The sequence below is a fragment of the Anneissia japonica genome, unplaced genomic scaffold (genome assembly GCF_011630105.1).
Source record: "Anneissia japonica isolate Jap-2015-1 unplaced genomic scaffold, ASM1163010v1 scaffold287754_len4335492_cov202, whole genome shotgun sequence".
Lineage (NCBI taxonomy): Eukaryota > Metazoa > Echinodermata > Crinoidea > Comatulida > Comatulidae > Anneissia > Anneissia japonica.
Genome location: NW_022705543.1, coordinates 119,217 through 140,267, shown reverse-complemented (window position 1 = coordinate 140,267; position 21,051 = coordinate 119,217). Strand labels below are relative to the sequence as shown.

The 21,051-nt window shown below is 33.1% G+C and overlaps 1 protein-coding gene across 1 annotated transcript in view; it reads left to right on the top strand.

The window, feature by feature from the left end:
* The window catches only part of LOC117105685 (ALK tyrosine kinase receptor-like), a gene marked incomplete in the record, with an annotated part of 67,280 nt that overhangs the window by 25,845 nt on the left and 20,384 nt on the right, over positions 1–21,051 (top strand). The window contains 5 exon segments of the mRNA XM_033246911.1: positions 1,944–2,054; positions 6,305–6,403; positions 9,287–9,494; positions 15,064–15,194; positions 18,630–18,764. Coding sequence (XP_033102802.1) covers positions 1,944–2,054; positions 6,305–6,403; positions 9,287–9,494; positions 15,064–15,194; positions 18,630–18,764 — 684 coding nt within the window.

Sequence of the window (21,051 nt, the reverse complement as noted above, 5' to 3'; positions counted from 1 at the left end):
TTATTATACAGTATAACAATCTGCTTTTTAATAATCTCCTGTGGTTCAATTATTCTTTTTGGTTATTCCCAAGGTGCAAAGAGAAAAACCTTTAATTAACATGGATGCACAGATTTGACTTGGCCACTGACCGAATGTGGGTGTTGCGGCCTAAGTATTGTACGTCAAAGGGATTAATATTAGTAATAATAACTTATCTGCTTATAACAAACAATCCTTAATGAAGTGGTACTGTAGCTTATTAGTTAAGATTTCCTCCTGTCTAATCCAAGTTTCTCCAATGGCCGTGCAATAGCGGATGGGATCGGATGGCATCTTGGGGATTTTCCAATCCCAGGTCAAAGTTTCCCCCATCCAATTGAAACTCTCCAAGGAAAGTATTATAACACAAATTATTGTTACTATTCATTAAAATATAGCCCCTACCCCCAGTCATTGCTAGGCAAACCTCCTCTAAACCTTTTTCTGCTTGGCCTGTGGTCCTTGGTTGACTCTTTACATCAAATTATCTTTTTTCACTCCCTCAAACTGACCTCATTCCTTCCCTCTCTTTTATTATCCCTGGTACTCCCACTGAATCTCTCTGGTTTAGAATTCTATGAAAGACAAGGAATTTTTTCTTGAATATAAACTCCACTCTCTAAGGCTATGCACATTCAAATGTAAGCATCCTGAGTGTTACTACTATGATTGGCTGTTCATTGAATCTTGTAAATACAGAGGAACATTTAGAACATAGTAGACAGTCGATGCACACTCTGCCAATGAGAGAAATAATTGGGACAAATGCTAGATTATGCGATGTCAATTGACAGAAAGCATTTACAGCGATCACCCTCGCATACTCCTAATTTGAACTCTTCCCATGTAAATGGTAGCCTACATAGGGGAATAGAAATTTAATGTCATCATCCCTGTAAAGTGGTTAATTGGCACAAATCAATTTTTCATGGTAGTACACTCCTCTAGTACCATATAGATTTATTGTTTGCATTAGCGTTATAGTCATAAAAGCTGCTAGAATTGCCATGTGATTCCTGTCTCTTATACACATCTAGATGTGTATAAGAGACAAGGATAGATCAAACAACATCGATCAAGTAAACATGTACCACCTTTATCCTGTAGTTAGGTGAGAAGTTTCCAGAGCATTGTTTGCTTCACAATTTTCAGGGGAGATTTTCTGTTGCCGTGACCATTCTTTTTGCCATTAACACCAGGGATGATACTAAATTATATAGAGTGCCTGTTAGAACAACTCTTTTTCAAAATTCCATTTATGTCAAAGCAGAGAGGCTCTGGAACTCTCTTCCTGACAGCCTGAGGAGCTTATATGATTATTAAAAAATGTTTACAAAACTAATAACAGCATATTTTAATGATTTAAACGATATGAGATGAATATATTTATTTTGTTTAATTTTTGTTAATTTTTTACAGTGATTTCAAATGTATTATAAATTTTAATCATGGTATACCATACTCATGTTACATATTTTATATTTTTGTCAAGAGGTTCCCACTTTTGTGTTGGGCCGTTATTTGTAATAAATAAATATATTCATATTTTGGCTGTCTACAACATAAGGATGCAAGTACAAAACTGCACAAAGTTTTTAGAAAAAATACAATACAAGATTTTTTGTCATCTGGGTGGAGGGAAATTCTCAACCCTGAAAATGAGAACTCCTAATTTGACACTGTTGGTGAATCTTACAAGTTAAGTTGTATTGAGGATTTTGGAAATATAAGGGACAAAAAAAGAAATATTTGGGGTTTTATGCATATTAAATCAGCCTACATTTGTGTAATAAATGTTTGTATACAATTCTTGATTATTTAATAAGAAATCCTTTTTATATGTCTAGGTGTTTTGATGCATATTTTTTACAGAATGTTTTGAAACAAATGACTATTATTCTTATACTTCTCTTTTTTCACAGGCAATTGTACCAGAAATGATTTTCAATGTGGTGATGGAAGTTGTATACCAAACGATAAACTCTGCAATTTTATCAACGATTGTTTGCATGCAACAGATGAAACTACTTGTGGTAATGATGTTGACCTTTCATTGAAGTGCCTGGTTTAATTACCTCCAGGACGCATTTCTCTTTTTATTCTTGTTATATTAATTTATTTAGAAATCTATTTTCTGTAGAGAGCAACTTAGCTTAGTCATTTGGTAGAGAGCACCTTAACTCAGTCTAGGGGATTGTCTCCCGGTGTACTGACCAATTACCATCAGAAGGACCCTACTGGAAATATGTCTTCTTCCGATTTTTTTGTGGGTTATCATTGGTGATTACACCGACTAAATCAATCGGTCCATCCATCCACTGATGTAGCATATCCTAATTTCCACAATTACGCATTCATCAACTGTTAATATCCATGCGTCTATACAACATGTATTGTGAGAGAATTTTGGTTAATTAATGAGTCTGCGCTAAGTGCTTCGTTAATAGTGAAATGAAGTAGATAAAGAGAAAATTTGTGTACTCTACCTTGTTTTTCGGATGGAAGGATAATAATTAAGACGTCAGAATGTGTGTTGGTTATTGTTAAATTGTATTCGGATATCTACCCACTCATTCCTTAATATATTTCTACATCCTTCAAAGATGTATGGTACATGCATTTCAATCTAATATTAGAATTGTTTTCATCAATCAATTTAACAATCAATACAAAAAATATTTATTTCTCTGCTCTTTCGTGACAGTAAAATAATAAAAAATAAATAAAAAGCTTTAAAAGAAGTTGTGCTGTCGATTTAAATCTTCTTTTATTAGTTAAAATTTTTAAATTTGCAAAAACCTCATCTTCTGCTGCAGATATTGTACATTTGTTACTGAAATATTGGGACAGTTATTGACATTTAAATGCATTTTACATTGAAGTTATGAACTCTGGCTAAGGCCTTTCTTCACATGATCAAAATTATCAATACCTTTTATTCTCGCATATAAGGTGGGCTGCGTGTAAAGACGATCCCCGAGTTTTCCCCTTCCAGATAATTTTTAATGTTGTGCTTATTCATGAAATCTAAAATATTGAGTGTTATTTAATTTAGTCTTTTATAGCTTATTAATCAATTATTCATTGTAATGCATTTAATTTAATTTTTAATCGTTATTTCTTTGGATCTCTCTGTATACAATTTATTCAAGTTGTCATGTATTTTTAGGTCTAAAGCTTAAACAAAAACCGTGAACAACAGAAGAAAGAAGCAGAAAATACAGTTCAAAAGAGTCATTTGGGTTTGTTTTCATCCAATCATAGACTGTTATGGAAGCAGCAACTTCTCCAATTAATAACGCTCTCTTCCTTCCATTAGCACATTGTCTCATCCAGTTCCACCCTTAGATAATTAAATGAATGCAGCATTCTCGTGAAATTCGATTCGGAAAACATTAAAGCAACAAGCTCTCAGTCTCTGCCTCACAAACTAATGATATATTTTCAATTGCATATGTAGATAATTAGCTCTATTCAAAACAGTCATAGAATATATGCATTAGTTCTACACCATTTGAAAATAAATTATCCAGTTGGCTATAGTGGGTCTGTATTATGCATCACACATATTAAATGATATATAGTTTTAATGGAATATTTTATACTAAAGTAAATTTAATGCGTCAATTATTTTTAATTGTACTTGCACTGTAGATCAAACAATAATGTTAGTTATGTATTTAATATAAATATATTTAAATTATGTTTGCTTATTCATTTTCAATTTTCGGCAACTTCTGTTACCTTTGGCAGCACTTGAGTATCTATGAAAAACAGAATATACAAGTCTATACAATGGATGACTGAACACCAGTGCTGACGAAGGTAACAGAAGTTGCCGAAAATTTCGCTAATAATTTCTGTCTTCTACAAGTCAAAGTATTGTAGCAGTTTATTGTCTGTAATAATAATAATAATAATAATAATAATAATAATAATAATAATAATAATGTTATATTTATATAGCGCATATTGCACATTGCCCCTATGCGCTTTACAAAGAAATAATGTAGGCCAACTGAGAAAATGCAAATAACAATAAAATAATAACAATAAAATAAAATAAAAATAATAATCAATGAGACTAAACTACTCCTATTCCTTTAACTAATTAATGGTTGGCCTATGACTCCGAGGAGCTCATCCGCCCATTGTTAATATTATACATACATATATATATATACTGTCTCTTATACAAGCAGATTCAGGGGGGGGGGGGGGACAGGCCCTGTCTCTTATACACATCTATGTTTGTTGCGTAGCACTGGGGATAATCATATCAATAAATGAAAAGTTCCTTTGTTCCTAATGGGCGTTCCTGATGCCCATTAATTAATTTTCTTGTTCTTAAATCATTTTTATATTGTTTATGCATGTTGAGCATCGAATAAATTCAATCACAACCAATCGATTCAGTATTCAGCGGGATACATAAAACAAGTGTTATATTACATTTTTTTTAAGTTTATTAGGTCATAGGCCCTAGGTAGGCCTAATTAGTAACCTTTCTATTTCATTTGTCTCACAATTTTATAGAAAATATCTTACGAGGAGGCCATAAATTTTAATGAGACTACACTCGTTAATCTGAGTACAGATGAACCCAATCAATATCTGTCACTGTCTGAACAACATAGAAACTGCATTGTTATCCCTAGAGGCTGGGTTTTTTCCTGTACTTGTACAGTAGTATGACAAAGGTATAGGGTTGGGAGAGTCTGTTTTAGTGGCTATAGCACCAAGTTGCTCAGTCATCTGGAGTTAGTTTTGACCCCGGGGCAGGTGCAGGATTTGATGGAAAGGGTTGCGTGAGAGTCCACACCACCTCAGGCCCACCATGCTTGGTGCTAAGTTGCGAAAATTTTTAGAATGTGAACCTCTAGGTGCTTGGAAATATCACTCTCATACCTTAAAAATCTTACCAGTAATTCATATCAACGATACCATACAACAATTATTTTTCTTAATACAACTAGAAGGGGTGCAATTGCACCGTCTGCACCCTCTCCTCCCCTGTATCCACCCCCGAGACATCTATATTTACTAATGGAGGAATTAGTTTCCTCCATGATTTACTCGAGAGAATGAAAACTGAAATGAAAGTGACAGTGTAGGATTTGCAATAAAATTGTGTATTTTTAGTTTCATATATATACTACCTAACAATCCCAGCATAGGGGTTCACACAAGTGGTATATTGTGGAGTACATAGTTATTGCAGAATGGTTGGAACATCTATATTTTTCAGGAGAAATTGAAAACCGGAGGGAATAAATGTGGTCTGAAGTTCCCATTCAAAGTATATTCGATTGGGTTTGCAATGTATTCTAGAAACTCTATTCTAGATAGGTACCTATCTGCAGATAGGTGCGGACATTTTTATGTCCAGGTTGATCTGATTTTAATAATAATGTTTTTATAATAGTAATAATAATAATAATTCTTGATTAGTCGTCTTTCAATTGGAAATCGGAAATTCGGGATGGATTCCCCGGCGACCCACAGCAATCGCGCAGTGCAGTTCCACCCAACTTAACTACAACATATTGGACACACACAGATACAGACATTGTCTTTAACTCGCCTAAATCTCAATTGAGGGTTATTCGAGGACCTAGCGATCAGGCTCCAATTAAAACCAATGCTGTCCGGGTTTGAACTGAGGTCTTCAACACAAGAAGCAGGAACAATTAATACCTCTCGGCCAACCGCTCTGCTCAATGATATGTTTTCAGTGGCGTGTCTAAGGGGTGCGTGGGGCGCTCCCCTCCAAAAATTACTCGTCCCCCCTCCCCAAAAATCACTTGCAAAAAGTTAAAAATCACCTTATTTTGCGAGTAAGCGCCCTGAATGGATCATCCCGCCCTCCCCCTCTCCATTTCACCTTCGCACCGCCCCTCTATCAACACCCCTATTTCAAGACTTCTAGATATGCCACTGTACGTTTTTAAGATCATTTTTATTCATAAGCCATGAAATGCTTGCACCTGGGGCAGAAACACTTCAGCCTTTCAACAGTACAAGCTGAGGTACCGTATATTAATGCCTGAAGATGGTAAGCATGTGGTTAGAACTTCAAATCACAAGGTTTAAAACCTGAAAGGAAAATGCTGCATAAAACTGTCTTCCCTTTGAATTTAGCCATTAACTGCCAACGAAAGCTCATAAATTTAATGACAACGCATTTTAATCTCAAAAATGCTTCTTTTTTTTTTTATTCCTTTCGTTGTTATTAGCCTAATTACAACATGATTACATGGTTACAAACTGACTTTTTTTTTAGGTATTGATTGTGGTTTTGAAACACCATGTGGATGGGTTTCATCAACAAGTGAAGGAACAATAGGATGGAAGATAGGCTCAATAGAAATATTAAATGAAGGTATGTAATTGTATGCATCATTTTTACATTTGATATAGAATTTACTTAGTATCACCAATAGCAGATTCAAGGTGGGGGTGGGGACAGGCCGGAGCCTCCTAAATTTTTCAAAATAAAAAAAAAATCAAGAAAAAAAGAAAATTATATACAAATTTAAGTCTGGAGTTCCATTTCCGGTCATACTAGAAGTTCCATAATCATAAATAAGTTTTCTTACATTTCCTGGATTTGCCACTGATTTTAGATATGCATTTTTATTATATTGTAATCTAAGTCTGAATTCGCCACGTCAAGAATTAGTTTTTATAAATTTATGAAATAATGTAACTTTATTTGATATGTTTATATATTGTTTAAATGCTATTACATTTTGCCACATCTAGAAAGAACTAATAGCTTCACCTGTCTCTTTTGATTAAGTTCATGTGAGTTGAACTAATGTGATTTTGTATGGTACTTCAGTTGAACAATAAATGCAATTAGCGATTCCTTCGATAAGTTGTGAATGTCAGCCCTTGATTGCAAAATAATTGTTTTGAGTAAAATGTGGAGGCTTCACATTACAAGGTAGAATGTTGTGTACACTTTGGAGAGGTGCTCGTTGTTCTAAACATATATACCTGATCTATAAAAAAAGAACGGAATGAGAATAAGACGATAACATGATTCCTAAACATTGCAGTGATGTATCTAAGGCCCAATAAAAACAAATGTGGTATTAGTTTATCACCCTGTCTAAGCTGGAAAAGTGACGAGAAAGGGAGGCTTTTTATTTTTTATTTTGCTAATTCCAATATCACCATTGGGTTGTGTTTGCTTGTGCATTGATATTCAAGGTAAAATATATGATTGAGATGATAAACAATTAAAAATGTAAAAAAAAAAAAAAAAAAAAAATGTTTTCTTCAGTACCATAGAAGACATGCGGGCATGGGTGATAAACTATTTTGGGGGGGGGGTGCTTAAGTGGAATTAAGTAGCACTCCCCATTTAAAGTTTGCAGACCCCTTTACTTACTGTAGCAGGTACCTTCAACTGAAAGCCTATGTTCTCACTCCTGGTTGTATAAAGAATGTGATGTTGCAAAAAAAAAAAAAAATTGAGGGGGCCTGATATGCTTTATATTTATTTTAATTGTGAGAATTCAGAATTTTATTGGTAGGTTTCATGGTCACGGTGGCGACATAACAATAAAGAAAAATGTTATTAATTTTCCTGAAATTTTCATTTTATCATGGCAATGGGCATAAACAGCCCAAAGATAACATTTTATTTTTGTTATATCAATATCAGCAGATGTAGGGGAGCCGTATCATAAGTGTTTTGTCTAGGTTTGCGAGAACTTCATTGTCAATTCAATTCAGTTCAATATAACATATATTCATCAACACAAATACAATTCGAAATTATAACATTCATCATACAAAGAAGGTGTCAATGACATACTGTAACACGAAGCCAGCAGAGAGAAAACCAATTAAAATATACATTTGCATTTGTGGCAAAAACAGGCCAAACCAGTCACTCGTTGCAAAAATCGATTTTTGGATATTAATGTAGAGTTAAACCATAAAATGAGAGCAATAAAATGGTAAAAGAATCATTTAAATACCACATTTCATTATGAAGTTACAGGAGTTTAAACGTATAAAGCCAGCAACATATAAAGACAACATATACCAAGTGCTCCAGTCTTCAATTAATGAAGTTTGTACTTTAACGGAAGAAGAAGATATAGCTGTTTTAGGAACAATATTTTGAGAAATCCGCCGTCAAATTTTATTTCGGGCATTTTTCAGGCAGAACCATTACCAAATCGTAAAAAATTGTTGTTTTAACATTGAAATTCCAGCATGCTTTGGCCATCAATTATCTCGGAAATGGAATTTGCAATGAGTGACTGGTTTGTCTTGTCTTTGCCACATTTATGTCAGCACTTTTTGATAATGCAAACATACTGAATGTGTTGCAAAAACCCATCATTGATTTGTGATAAGGTCATTTTCATTTCCGTTTATACATAGCCACTATTTTATTTTCCAATCTGCCAAACATCCCAGTCAGGATTATATATGCAATTAAATTATGTCACGTCTACAATAAACTTTATTCCACCTGTGTCATTTGATTACATTGATGGTTAATATAATTTGATTTTTGAGGGTACTACAGCTGCAGTTAATTATCAGAAGTGTATGAAAATCTGAAATTAAGCCATAGATAAGTTTGAACATTAGCGTAATTATGATTGTAATAAATATTTTGAGCTAAACCCTTCACTGTTTTGAAATGCATTTTATTTACTTTTTTTATTTGATGTATATCTTTAGATTAAGTTTAGTTAAAGGGAAGGCTAATTCTTAGCCACTAGTCATGATGACTATGTGGCTATCTGGCCTCCCCACGTCGTGTACCAAATTTTTATAAATAAATTAAGATAAATATTATTGGGGGGTTTTTAAAAATTTTTATCATTTGTTTTATTATTATTGTTTTTTTGGAAAGGATGAGATTTCTTAGGTATGAATTATGTTTTTATTATTTTGATTATTATTATTAATTATTTATTATTGTACCCTTTAGAGATATAAGATTAAAATTATTTATTCATTATTATTCAATACGTACAAACTATTATTGCTTAAAGGTTTGCATGGCGAAGAAATAATATATATGTTGAAGCTGGCGGTACATTACGTAAGTAGTTACGTGGTGTATCGCAAGCTTCAACATATATACAAACTATTAGTTATCACAATTTGCAAATTTGCTTTTATTTTTTGCGTAGAATGTATACACCCACAGGGTTCTTGTTAACAAGATGAATTATACTTCAACCCATTTTCCAATTGAGTCCTAATGTTAATTTCTCTGCCAATACAGATTTTTACATGTACGTGAATGGATCACAAGAGCCCAGTGGGACGGTGTCTGACCTGTCACATGAATTCCGAGACAGCAATTACAGGTGCCAGTTGCACTTCAATTATTTTATGAGCGGCAGGGATGTTGATTCCTTAGGGGTTGATATCGCATATAATGGAGTTCAGTATACGGTTTGGACCAAGGCTGGTGGAGACTACAGAGACACGTAAGTCTGATGCACGACAAGATTCTAAAAGTAATAATGTGAAATCTAGGAAATCATCAAACATTTAATTAACACATTAATTCGCTTATTTAAAAGGATTAAATAAGTCAATCAACTGCAAATGACACACAGACTGAAGCAGTTTCACTCACAGACTTTCCACTTTGAAATCCATAATTATTAACAGCCAATTAAAGGTTAGAAAATATATGAGGAGTATTTTTTCATGAATGGTTTTTTGTCGAACAAAGTGATAAAAACCTACTCTTACCTGGATTTTGCGGTCGTGATCGGTGATCTATTTCATCTGACTGAAGGAGGAAACCTACAGATTGGCGGTTGTGACGTCACCAGTGCGACGACTTTAGCGCTTTAAATTGGTCCAACAAGAAAGAAACCTCTAATAGAGCATTTTGTTTGTTAGTGGGTTTTTAACATTTTTTTTTATAGCCCTCAACAATTCAAGTAGATTAGATTCTTGAATTTTGAATGTGTCTGTTATACGTCAATATACTGTAAAATACATTTTAATTCTTAAAGTTATTAGATTAAGAAAATGTCATCAATGATAGACATTTACCAAAATTGAAATTGCGTTAATGTTAAAAGCATTATGAAGAACATATTTAATTCTTAATAATAAACATATTTAATAACAATCAACATATTTTATAAATGTTCAATTTATATAAGAACCATTTCGTTGTAGTTCATTTTTATGACCCTTATATGTGGTCAAGTACTTACAGTACAGGCCCGTAGTGTGACTTAATTTGTGGGAGGTTTGTTTCAGTGGAGTGGACCCTTTGGCTTGTATGATCTCCGATACTCTGGAGAACATTGTAAATATATCTACGAATATAAATTTTTTGTTTTTAAACGCGGACCTTCTCCGGTTTTTGGGCGGTTCGTCGAAACCCCTTAACCCCCCCCCCTCCCATGCTACGGGTCTGCAGTAGTATACCCACAATCTGCTAGTTCATCGGGAATATCATTATTATTATTATTATTATTTTATACTTATATAGCGCATATCAAACTTCTCTATGCGCTGAAACATCAACTAAAAAATAAACCAAAAACCAAAGAGGGCATTAAAGAGAGAAAGCAGAAGAAAAGAGGTGTGTCTTCAAACGCGACTTGAAAAGTGTAACATTATCGGCCTCACGGACAAGCTGTGGAATCAATCAGTCTAATCAACAGCAAGATATAAATTGACAGTTATTTTAGACAGCGATTATATTGTCTATGATAGCATTGTGGCTACTATCAACTTCTTAATGAAAGAAAGTGATGATGAGCAATTATTATAAACACGAGTAATTACAAAATTTGATGGGCTTTATTCCGATGACTGTATGATTTGGGGTCGAAGAGGCTTACGAAGTCTACCGACCTAAAAATAGAAGCTTATTTACAGTAGTAGGATTAAAATCGATGTACTGAGAGTGAACAGTAAAATGACCATAATAAATTTTTATATAGGCCTAGATGTAGTATACAGGTAATTATACAGATAAATAAGAATCCAATGGGTATACCTCAGGTTCAGTATATGCTGTTACAAAATATTGCAACATTTAGTATTTCTATGCCATTTTGTATTTTCTGTTTTTTTTTTTTTTTTACCATATTTATAGAGGGTGACCCTTCCAGCGTATCCTACAGGGTAGGCTGATATTCAGGGGCCCTCTTTAAGTAAATGAAATAATGTGATACTTTATCAGTGAAGTCTCTTTATGAGGCATAGCGAGTGGAGTTGTTTTTGTCGTGAGAAAAAGTCCTTCCATCATAGGAATTGAACCCAGGACCTGGGGATCAGAAGGCAAGCATCTTAACCACAGAGCTATTCAACTCTACTGTTAAAAAAATAAAAGATGGCAGTGGCAAAACCCAGTGGCACATACCCCCACCCCCTTAAATCCACTACTGAAGAACTTGTGATTTGATCATATTTGGAAGTGATGTGATATCAACATACCCATATATAGAGAAAATCAAACAAATTTGTCACAAAGCTTGTAGTGTGATACTAGAGCTTAGATTAGATTTGCAATTGACCTAATTACATTCTGTTGGATTAGAATAAAATATATAAATATCATATGCCCTTGCTCTTATTTAGATAAGAATAAAATAAAAACCTTGTCTCGTTCTGGTCTTACTGCAACAATAATTATTTTCAAAAGAGTAATTGGGATGTATCTTTGGTAAAGTGTGATTCCATTTTGCTGCAGAACTAAATTGCATTTATGGTGAGTCGGTTAAATTCGTAAACGTGTGTAATGATCCTAGACGGGCAGTGAGTCGTGTAGTTGTGACAGATCTCTATTTTAAAAGATTCCCTTGATAATACAGCTGTAAGCCCACAGGATGTTAATGATTCAATTTTGTGGAGTTAAATTGAAAGTTTTTAAAAGGTATTTGTTGGTATTCTGTCTATAATTCTGAACTTTGTCCATGTGGATAGGATAATGACAGATGTCAATAGACAAAACCTAATTTTCTTTTAGTAATGATATTCAAATGCTCGAAGTAGGTAATTGCAGAGACCTATCTAGGCGTGCATTAATTAATCTAAGGACGATTGCATTAGAAGGATCGATGCAAACCAGAGGTAAAGTATATCACTGAGGTTGTATCTGTAGAAACCAAGTGGTCCAATGATTATATAGATAATATAAGATCATGCGGACTCCAAAAATACTAAGAGAAACCATGCTGTAGTGATTCAATATTCGTTCTTTATTTGAACATCATCGGGATTGAAGATAATTTTGTTCATAGGTTTGTGGTTATACAGTAGATCCCAGGACTCTGAGTTCAATTCATATTTTCATGACAACAGTCAACTGTACTAAATCAGGGTTTCATACTGTAAAAAATGGTAAATTGTAGTGCTACATCCAAACAAATAGATCCTAGATCACTTTTATTTCGATTTTTTTTTTTGTCATTTATGGGTCATGTCATTTTATAATTGTTTATCATTTTCTGCACAGTTAATATTGTCGTTTATAGTAATCCAGTTTTTTGAATTTTAATTCTAAGGCTTTAATCACAATTATGCTTAAGTAACAGTTAATTTTTTTACATGATCTACATTCTCAGTCAGATATATTTTGGAGTAAAAAGAGAATAAATAAGTAAGTAGCGTAATAATAATAAATGAATAAGTAAGTAATAAAAATAAATAAATAATAAAAATAAATAAATAATATAAATAATTAAATAATATAAATAATTAAATAATGAAAATAAATAAATAAATATTAAAAATAAGATAAATAAGTAATATAAATATAATAAATACATAAGATTCATAAATAAATAAGATTAATAAATAAATAAGATTAATAAATGATGTTGGTAGGGTGAAAGTAGTGAGGAGAAGTGTCTAAATCTCAAATATATTTTGCAGTAAAAACAGAATAAATAAGTAATAAAAATAAATAAGTAAGTAATAAAAATAAGTAATAAAATAAATAAATAAGAAAATATATGAATAGATTATAAAATAAGTAAATAAATAGGATAAATAAATAATATAAATAAGATAGATAAATAAATAGATGATAATAATTTAAAATAAATAGGATAAATAAATAATATGAATAAGATAAATAAATAAGATTAATAAAGTAAATAATGAATAAGATTAAAAAATGATGAGTGAAAGTAGTGTAATACTGTTTTTCAAAATGTGAGTCTAATTAAAATTAATTTGTCTGTTACCTGAAAACAATTGCCCTAATTAGTGTTTATGGTTTGCATTTGGCATTACTCAAGTGTGATTTATTGCAATAATATAGCCCTCTGGTGATGTGACTTAAGTGAAAATACCATGATTGAAAGTGGGTTTCAATAAATGCCCTGAACTTTAATGCAAGACTATACCTTGCATGCTACCTTTCATTTCTTGTCCATCATTGTCTGTTAACTAGGTTTTTAGGTTAAGTTTGCTCCAGGTGTATATACTGTATTAAATAATAATATAACATAATATGATTTTAGATATTAAAAATAAATGTATCTGCGATAGTAAAGGAAATTATTCCAACCAAGATTTAAACTCGTTGTAGTGGTGCCAAACTGGGACACATAGTTATTTTGAATCAAACAGAGGCAAATATTTCTTGCTTTATATACAGGAACTGCACTAGTTCTTAACACATTCATAAATAAATAAATTCTTGTTTACACAACATAACTAATCGAATGTGACATCAATGTGATTTTTACTTATTTTAGTACCATAAGTTAGGATAAATCTAGGCTCACAAAAATGTTGTCACAAATTTTCGGAATAGCGCATTCAGAGTTCTAAAAATGTTCACGCCTCAAAATTTTGTTATAAACTGGTTTAACCTTGATTGCTTTTAATAGAAACAAAATATTTAAAAATTTAGTCTTAATCAAAATCGATTTAGTTTCCTATCACGTCATGGGAGATCTTAAAAATCTATTAAGAAAATTAAATGGACATAGATAACTATAATTGAAAGCAAGCATGATTATTGCATCTACTGTCTCGCTTCTAAACCGCAATTAAGGTGCGTCTTAAATGGCTTTTTTGTCGGAATAACACATTACCATAGAATCCTTAATGTACAAACACTGCTAAAGACATGTCGTTAAACCCACGAAGTCGAAATTCAATTCCATCGAAGTTGATAACTTGTGTACTTCAGTGTGTTGGTAATTTCATCTGCTTTCAAATTTCCAAATTTATTAACTATTTTCATAATTAATTATATATACTCACTGTAGGGGAGTTGTTGATAAGAAGGCTCATGCCCGTTGGCAATCCTAGCTTGGTTTATTAATGTTAGGCTTGATTAAATATTCAATGTTGCAAGAGTGAAATATTATTAATTTGTTATGACTTGTTTGACACTTTTTTCAAGCTACAGTTTTTGCTTCCTCAAAGAACATGTACCATATGCCTAGAGGCATGCGTTGTAGATTGACTTGGTTAGTTGAGCTGCATAAATCGGCGATTAATAGATGGTATACATACAACCCTGACTATGGGAACATAATATATTACATAAAAAAATAGAGGTAACTCTATCATGACACATTAAGTGTGTACCACCAGCTCTTTAAACCAGCAAAAAAGACACATCTTCACGTCATCTACTACACATACTATTAAGTAGGTCACTCCAGGTACCATTGTTCAGTACTTAGTTCTTTGAACTGTTCTGGTGCTCCCTCCCCTACCATCAAATCTTTATCAACTGTATTCATCAGTATTTCCCATACTTACTTTAGGTTCAAAAGACCTGGAAGGTGGCAGTCCGCCAGGATTCGCGTAGCGGGCATCTAATTTTTCCGTGGTCCGACAGGGATTGTGAAAATTTCTGGTAAAGTCTCTGGGAGAAGCCTTTGTGGAGTCTTAGAGGTACTATTCCCAAAAAGTGCTACAATTTCAGGCATTTTTAAGGTATTCTAAAATTTAGCTTGACAAATTATGCTTATCCTTTCCCTCTCATTTTTGATCCAAAGAATATGTATATACTGTACCATTTAAAATAAAATAACGAATCTTATTTTGTTATTCCAGTTGGCAAGGTGATGTGTTGAACATAGGCAAACTAGAGGGCGCTTTTGAGGTAATCTTTCGAGCAGGGACAGGAGGGACCAAAACTGATATAATTGCAATTGATAATATCAGTTTAAAAGATTGTGGTCCAGGTGAGTGAACTGTTTGGATTTACCAAAGAATTTTATTACTTTTTTCTAGATAAATTCAGTATAGAATTTATAAAAGTATAGATTCATTTTTTTTTCATATAATTCTTGTCTTCCTCTCTTTTGCTTGCTGATGAAAATTTAAACTAAAATCTCCATTGTTGTAATTGATTGTGTTTAAGGGCAACTCGGACAGCGTTGTACAACACAGCTCGACGCAATTTATCATTGGGGACAGTCGTTAGGTCATTGTGAGAATATTAAACATGTTTAGTAGTCTACGATAACTCATGCAGGCCCGACGCAACAAGAAATTGCATCAAGCTGTGTTGTCCAACTCTGTCTGATTTGGCCTTATTTGCATGTAGCCTAATTAGGTGATTACTAAAATGTAGTCCATGTCTGAATTTTTATGCCTCCTTTCAGTTTTAATTATCAACCTTGGATAAGTGCTTAAAAGTTTAAAAGACAATGATTAGGTAAAAGTGTTTGAAATTTCATTTATCTGCAACAGCCTTTGGCCGACAACCCAGACAAACATCCTGGTGATTTTCCGCACTTTCTGAGACATTAAAAAACAGAGAATTGATACTCAATAACGGTCATTAACTGGTAAACAAACGTGAAGTAAAATTTCTAATTGACACTTAAAATGCACTCTTTTTACTACAGCAAATTTTAGCAGATATAAAATTAAATTTTACAATTAATCCTTGTGTTGCACCGCTTTCTAATTTATTTGACAACACAATTTCGTGTTGAGACCCATAGTTTGAGAACTGTTGGCATACAATAAACAACAATATGTAGGATTTAATTTGTTTCCGCACTAATGAGTAAGCTTTGTAAAAAGTATAAATGCTTTATAAATACATTAATCTATAAGAATGGTTGTAGTGGCGCGTGCAGTCACATAGTAATACGAGTATGCTCGTAGTAATACTCAGCACGTTAATAAATCGTAAGAGAATTATGCAAGCCTTAAATTACAGTATAAACACAAACCGCAATAGGAATAATACAGTTTTTGCTATTGCAATTTCCCTGATGACTGGATATTGAGCACATCAGTGTAAAAGAGTACATTAGATGAACACGAGCTTGTAAGCAATACATGCATCTGTCCTTGTTAAGTGTAACATCAATACATTTACGTTTTTATGTCTCTGTCGAGATCTTTAAAATATAGACAGTCTGAAATTCATCTGTATACCATTCTGATAATAACGATTGAAATGTCACAGGTCGCTAAACTTCAGGAAAATGTTTTATACATTTGATTATGTGGTTGTCTGCAATACTCTTAGCTAATTGCGAGCATTATTGTAAAGCCACTGTACTTATAATGTGATGGTTCATGTCTAGTGCTGTCAACCTACATTTGTAGAAATCTAGAACATCTTTAAAGGGCATCCATCCTGTTTTTTCAGGGGGTGTAGGCTGGCATCCTGTTTTTTCAGGGGGTGTAAGCTGGCTTTTTCCTTGAGGGTGGGGGTTGCAAAAAAGCCTGGGGGTGGGGGTAGGTGCAAAAATTGAGAATGTTGAATTAAATCCCTATGAAAACTTAATGGTCATTTTTGGGTCTGCATGGATCCAAGAACCTCACTGCTGTTGTTGTTTTTTAAGTTTGACCCCAGGATGCGCCCTCCCTTCCCCATACCTACAACACAAAAAAGGGGCTTCAGCAAGGACTGTACATTACTGCCATTACCACTAATAGGACATTTCGCACGGATGGCGCGGTCAGTTAGAGATGTGTTCTAAGGGAATAAGGAAACCAAAGGTCGTGAGTTCGAATCACATCTTGGTATTTAATTTTTAATTTTTTTTTTTTTCAATTTTAAGACATTTTATTTATTTTTTAAAATTTATTTTTCTTTTTGTACACCATTGTGTACTGTATTTAAGCATGGAGGAAATTTTTTAGCCTTGTCTTAAACGCTAAATAGAGGTGACCTCAGTTTAACGCGCGGACTGGTGATTTGCCACCATGGGGGTTGGGTGGGGACATGGGTGTGTCCGCCTCAGCCTACGCCCATGTTTTAGTACCTCACTGTGTGTCAGCAAGTTATAGTTTAACCAGAAATTGTACCAAACAGTTTTTCTTCTTTCCAAATATTTTCACTGGTATAATACAGATAAAGGCAAAAAAAGCATTTAAACTGATAGAGACAGGAGTAGTCATCTCTCCCTTTCTTTAGTATTTGGGCCAAACTACGCAGTGCTGTAAGTGGATCTCGTCTGTTTTCCTTCCCAGCATATTGGCACCTATATTCACGGGTTTAGAGGGACAAAATGTAGATAAACTGTCTTGCCCAAGGACCCAAGCGAGTCACAGAGCGAGGACTCAAACCCCGACCACGAGAATCCATATTTATAATGATAGTTATATGACTGATGATTCAGAATTTATTATTCAATTATACAAATTGCATATACTGAAATGTGATGATATTGCTATTTGCTTGAGCTCCAGGTAAAAAAATGTATAGATAGTACTGCATTATATAGTTTATTCCAGAGTTACAGAATGATATTTAAATATTTTTTTCTCAGATTCATTTTTCCCGGAACACACAAAATGAGAAAGATTGAAGCCTCTTGGTAAACACCAAGAGGCTTTACAATCTTCAAAACAAAGAAAAAAAAATGTGTCAGTAATGGAAAAGAAGTAGGCCACCAATTTCACTGAAATCCTACTTCTGAAAAAAATCAAGTATAATATAGGAAATCGACGCCAATGTGAATGTTAAATCCAACCAGGCAGCGATTATCATGAAATGAGGCATAATGGCTGCGATTTGAATTTTAATAAACATTCAAAATTAAATCACTCCATTGGGGACAATATTATGAGCCCGTCGGTGATAGACTAATTGAAGTCTTCATTTTATAAATGTTTAATGTTTGAAGTCTTACGATTATAGTATGGTAGTCTTATGTATAATGCTTCATTCCGAAAAAGCTTCTAAGTGCATCATTACCCAGTTATAGGAACAGACACATTAATGAAACACATACTCAGCTCCCTTGGGAGAATTCCATAATGTTCTATCTAGTATCAGCGCATTTTCGTTTGAACATTCAGGTACCCACTTGTACACTTGGATGGTGAGAGTTAATGAGATATAAACCGCAAACCGCGGTTCAAAAGTACCTCCACATGGTTGGATCATGTCAAATGGTATTTAGGGAAGACATTTGAAAAATCTACATACTGTTCCATATTCTATTGCATTAGGCCTATGGTAGCATATAAAATTTAAAAGTTGGGGAAATTCCCATAACCTCATATATATTACTCTACTTTTCCAATTTGTAGAATAAAAAATGTTACATTATTTTTATTGCTGCATCAATGCATATAGTATACTATTTTTCAAATTATAAGATATCCTATTGTTTTTGTGTTGTTTGTTATTCTCTCTGTGTTCTTAGATCCTGAAAATATAACACAAAACTGTGGCACGTCACAGCTGACTTGTGGTAACCACCAATGCGTAAGCCCGAGCAAAGTTTGCGACTTCCAAAAGGACTGTCTTTTTGGAGAAGATGAAGACTCCAGTACTTGTGGTAAGTTCTGCATTTTTTATGCCATCTCTTATATGGGTATAGTCTAAGGGGTTATTTCCACTAAGTGGAATGACCATTAATTTAGTTCGGCCTTCTGGGATTTACAGTTCCACATTCTCATTTCCTGCAAAAATCCCCCCCCCCCACTTTCAGGCCAAAACCAGCTTACGCCCCCGGCATTCCACATTGGGGGTGGGGGCACAGTCGCCAAAAATTTAATCTATGCATACCTGTTTCATTTAAAAATTTTTTTTGGAATCTGAACTTTTAAAGCGCCTTTTACTATCCTAAAATACACAAGGCACTGGCATCATATTTTCCTGGTCACTGTACACTAAGTTGGCAAATGGAACATTTTTTGTGCAACTTTTTCTGCTTCCTGGGGAATATCCCTAGTCATGCTGCTTCCTGGGGAATATCCCTAGTCATGCTGCTTTACACGCACAACCAATATGTTCAATGCCATACCATTCTAGTACCCATTTATACTCTGGGTGGAGAGAGGCAAACGTATTAAGTAAAGTACCTTGCCCACAAGGAATCAAACAACATGACTAGCGTTAAACTCAATTTCCCAATTTCTCTATCAGAAATCCATGCTGCACACGCTCTGTGTTACACAAACATGTAGAATTCGGTTTAAAGTGAAGTTTTAGTCTCTTTAATTAACATTTATTTGAGTATATAATTCAGAATTTGAAAATTAAAAAAGAATAAATAGTTTAATTTTGACAATCCTACCAAATTTAAGTTTAATAAGTTCAATTATGCTGAATATGTTCCCCAGAACTTCGGAAAGTTGGTAGATATTTCACTGTATTGTACTGTATTTCTGTTACCACCAAAAACTGATTAACGTTAGGCCGGAATTTTTATACCTTGTTTTGAAAATCTGCCACCCACCAATATTGATTATTTTGAATACAAATAAAATTATGTATTTGGCCAATTAGCACACCCACCGCCACAAAAAATTGAAATTTCAGTAAAAAAAAAATTTTTTTCTTTATTCTTATGACGCACAGCTGCTTTAAAATCCTAAAAAATAATATATGTATATTTCTTCCTCATTATATAAACTTTAAATATTTTACCATCACATTACTACACTGTTTACACACAACAGTACAATTTTATTTTTATTTTCTCTTGCATCTAAAAATTTTTGGCAAAACCAGTTGCTAAATAAGAAGACTAAATTTTATTTCTAATTTTCTTTCGCCCTCTGACAATCTGTAATATAAGTTCCTGAAACAAGTTATAAAAAAAATGTCTCGCCTTTGGGTGGCTTGCTGCTGCAGTATTTAAGTTTTGAATAAAGTGTACGAAGATAGAAGAATGTTCATAAACCGTGTTGTATGTTACTATTAATGTGGGACACTGTCTGTGGTGAAATACAGAAAATCTTGAATATTTCAATTCAAAATTGTATTCTAGTGATAAGTTTAATGCATATATTCCATGATAGCAAATGTTCTGTGTTGATTTACATACGTTAAGTATTTTGAGGCACATTGTATACAGGTGTTTTTCAGAATTGATAGTAAAAACTTCAAGAAATATATCGGTGGTTTTTGAAGAACATTTTGTAAAGAAATTTATTAATAGATTGCCACTAAAGCATATTTTCAGAAATCTGAATTTCAAAATCTTTAGTTGTACACTACATAGGAGCTTAATTCAAAAATTAAAATATAACTTGAATTTTTCATGTTTAATGTTACCAAAATTAAGGCTTATTTTGTGAGGACGCCTTTCAAATTATAAGCAGAATAGTTTTCATGACACTAAATTATTAAAGTACAGACAGAAAATTACAGAAATTGAATTGAAAATTGAATTGAATCAAATTGTTGAATAAATTGAATTGAATTGAATTATTTAATCGATTGTTATTACCATTATCAGTATTGTTTTCCATGACACTAAATTATTAAAGTACAAGACATTTATAAAAGCTGACAACATTTTTAATATAACATTTTTTATAGTTTTTGTTACTTTTTATATTTAATCGATTGTTATTACCATTATCATTAGATTAGAAACCTTTCTTTTTACTGGATACCCAATCAATGTGGAGACATTGTTCTTCCTTGGGGTCCAGATAACAAAAACTTAAATTTCATACAAAACAAAAATAAATTCCAACATCAATGACCAAAATAAGAAGATTAACTTTTTCATATATTCATGTTCTCCATTTGTAAAATCATAGGTCATTTAATGGAATCAACTTACGATTGCCACAGTTATGAGTAAAAGCATTACAGCTTCTCTGCACTAA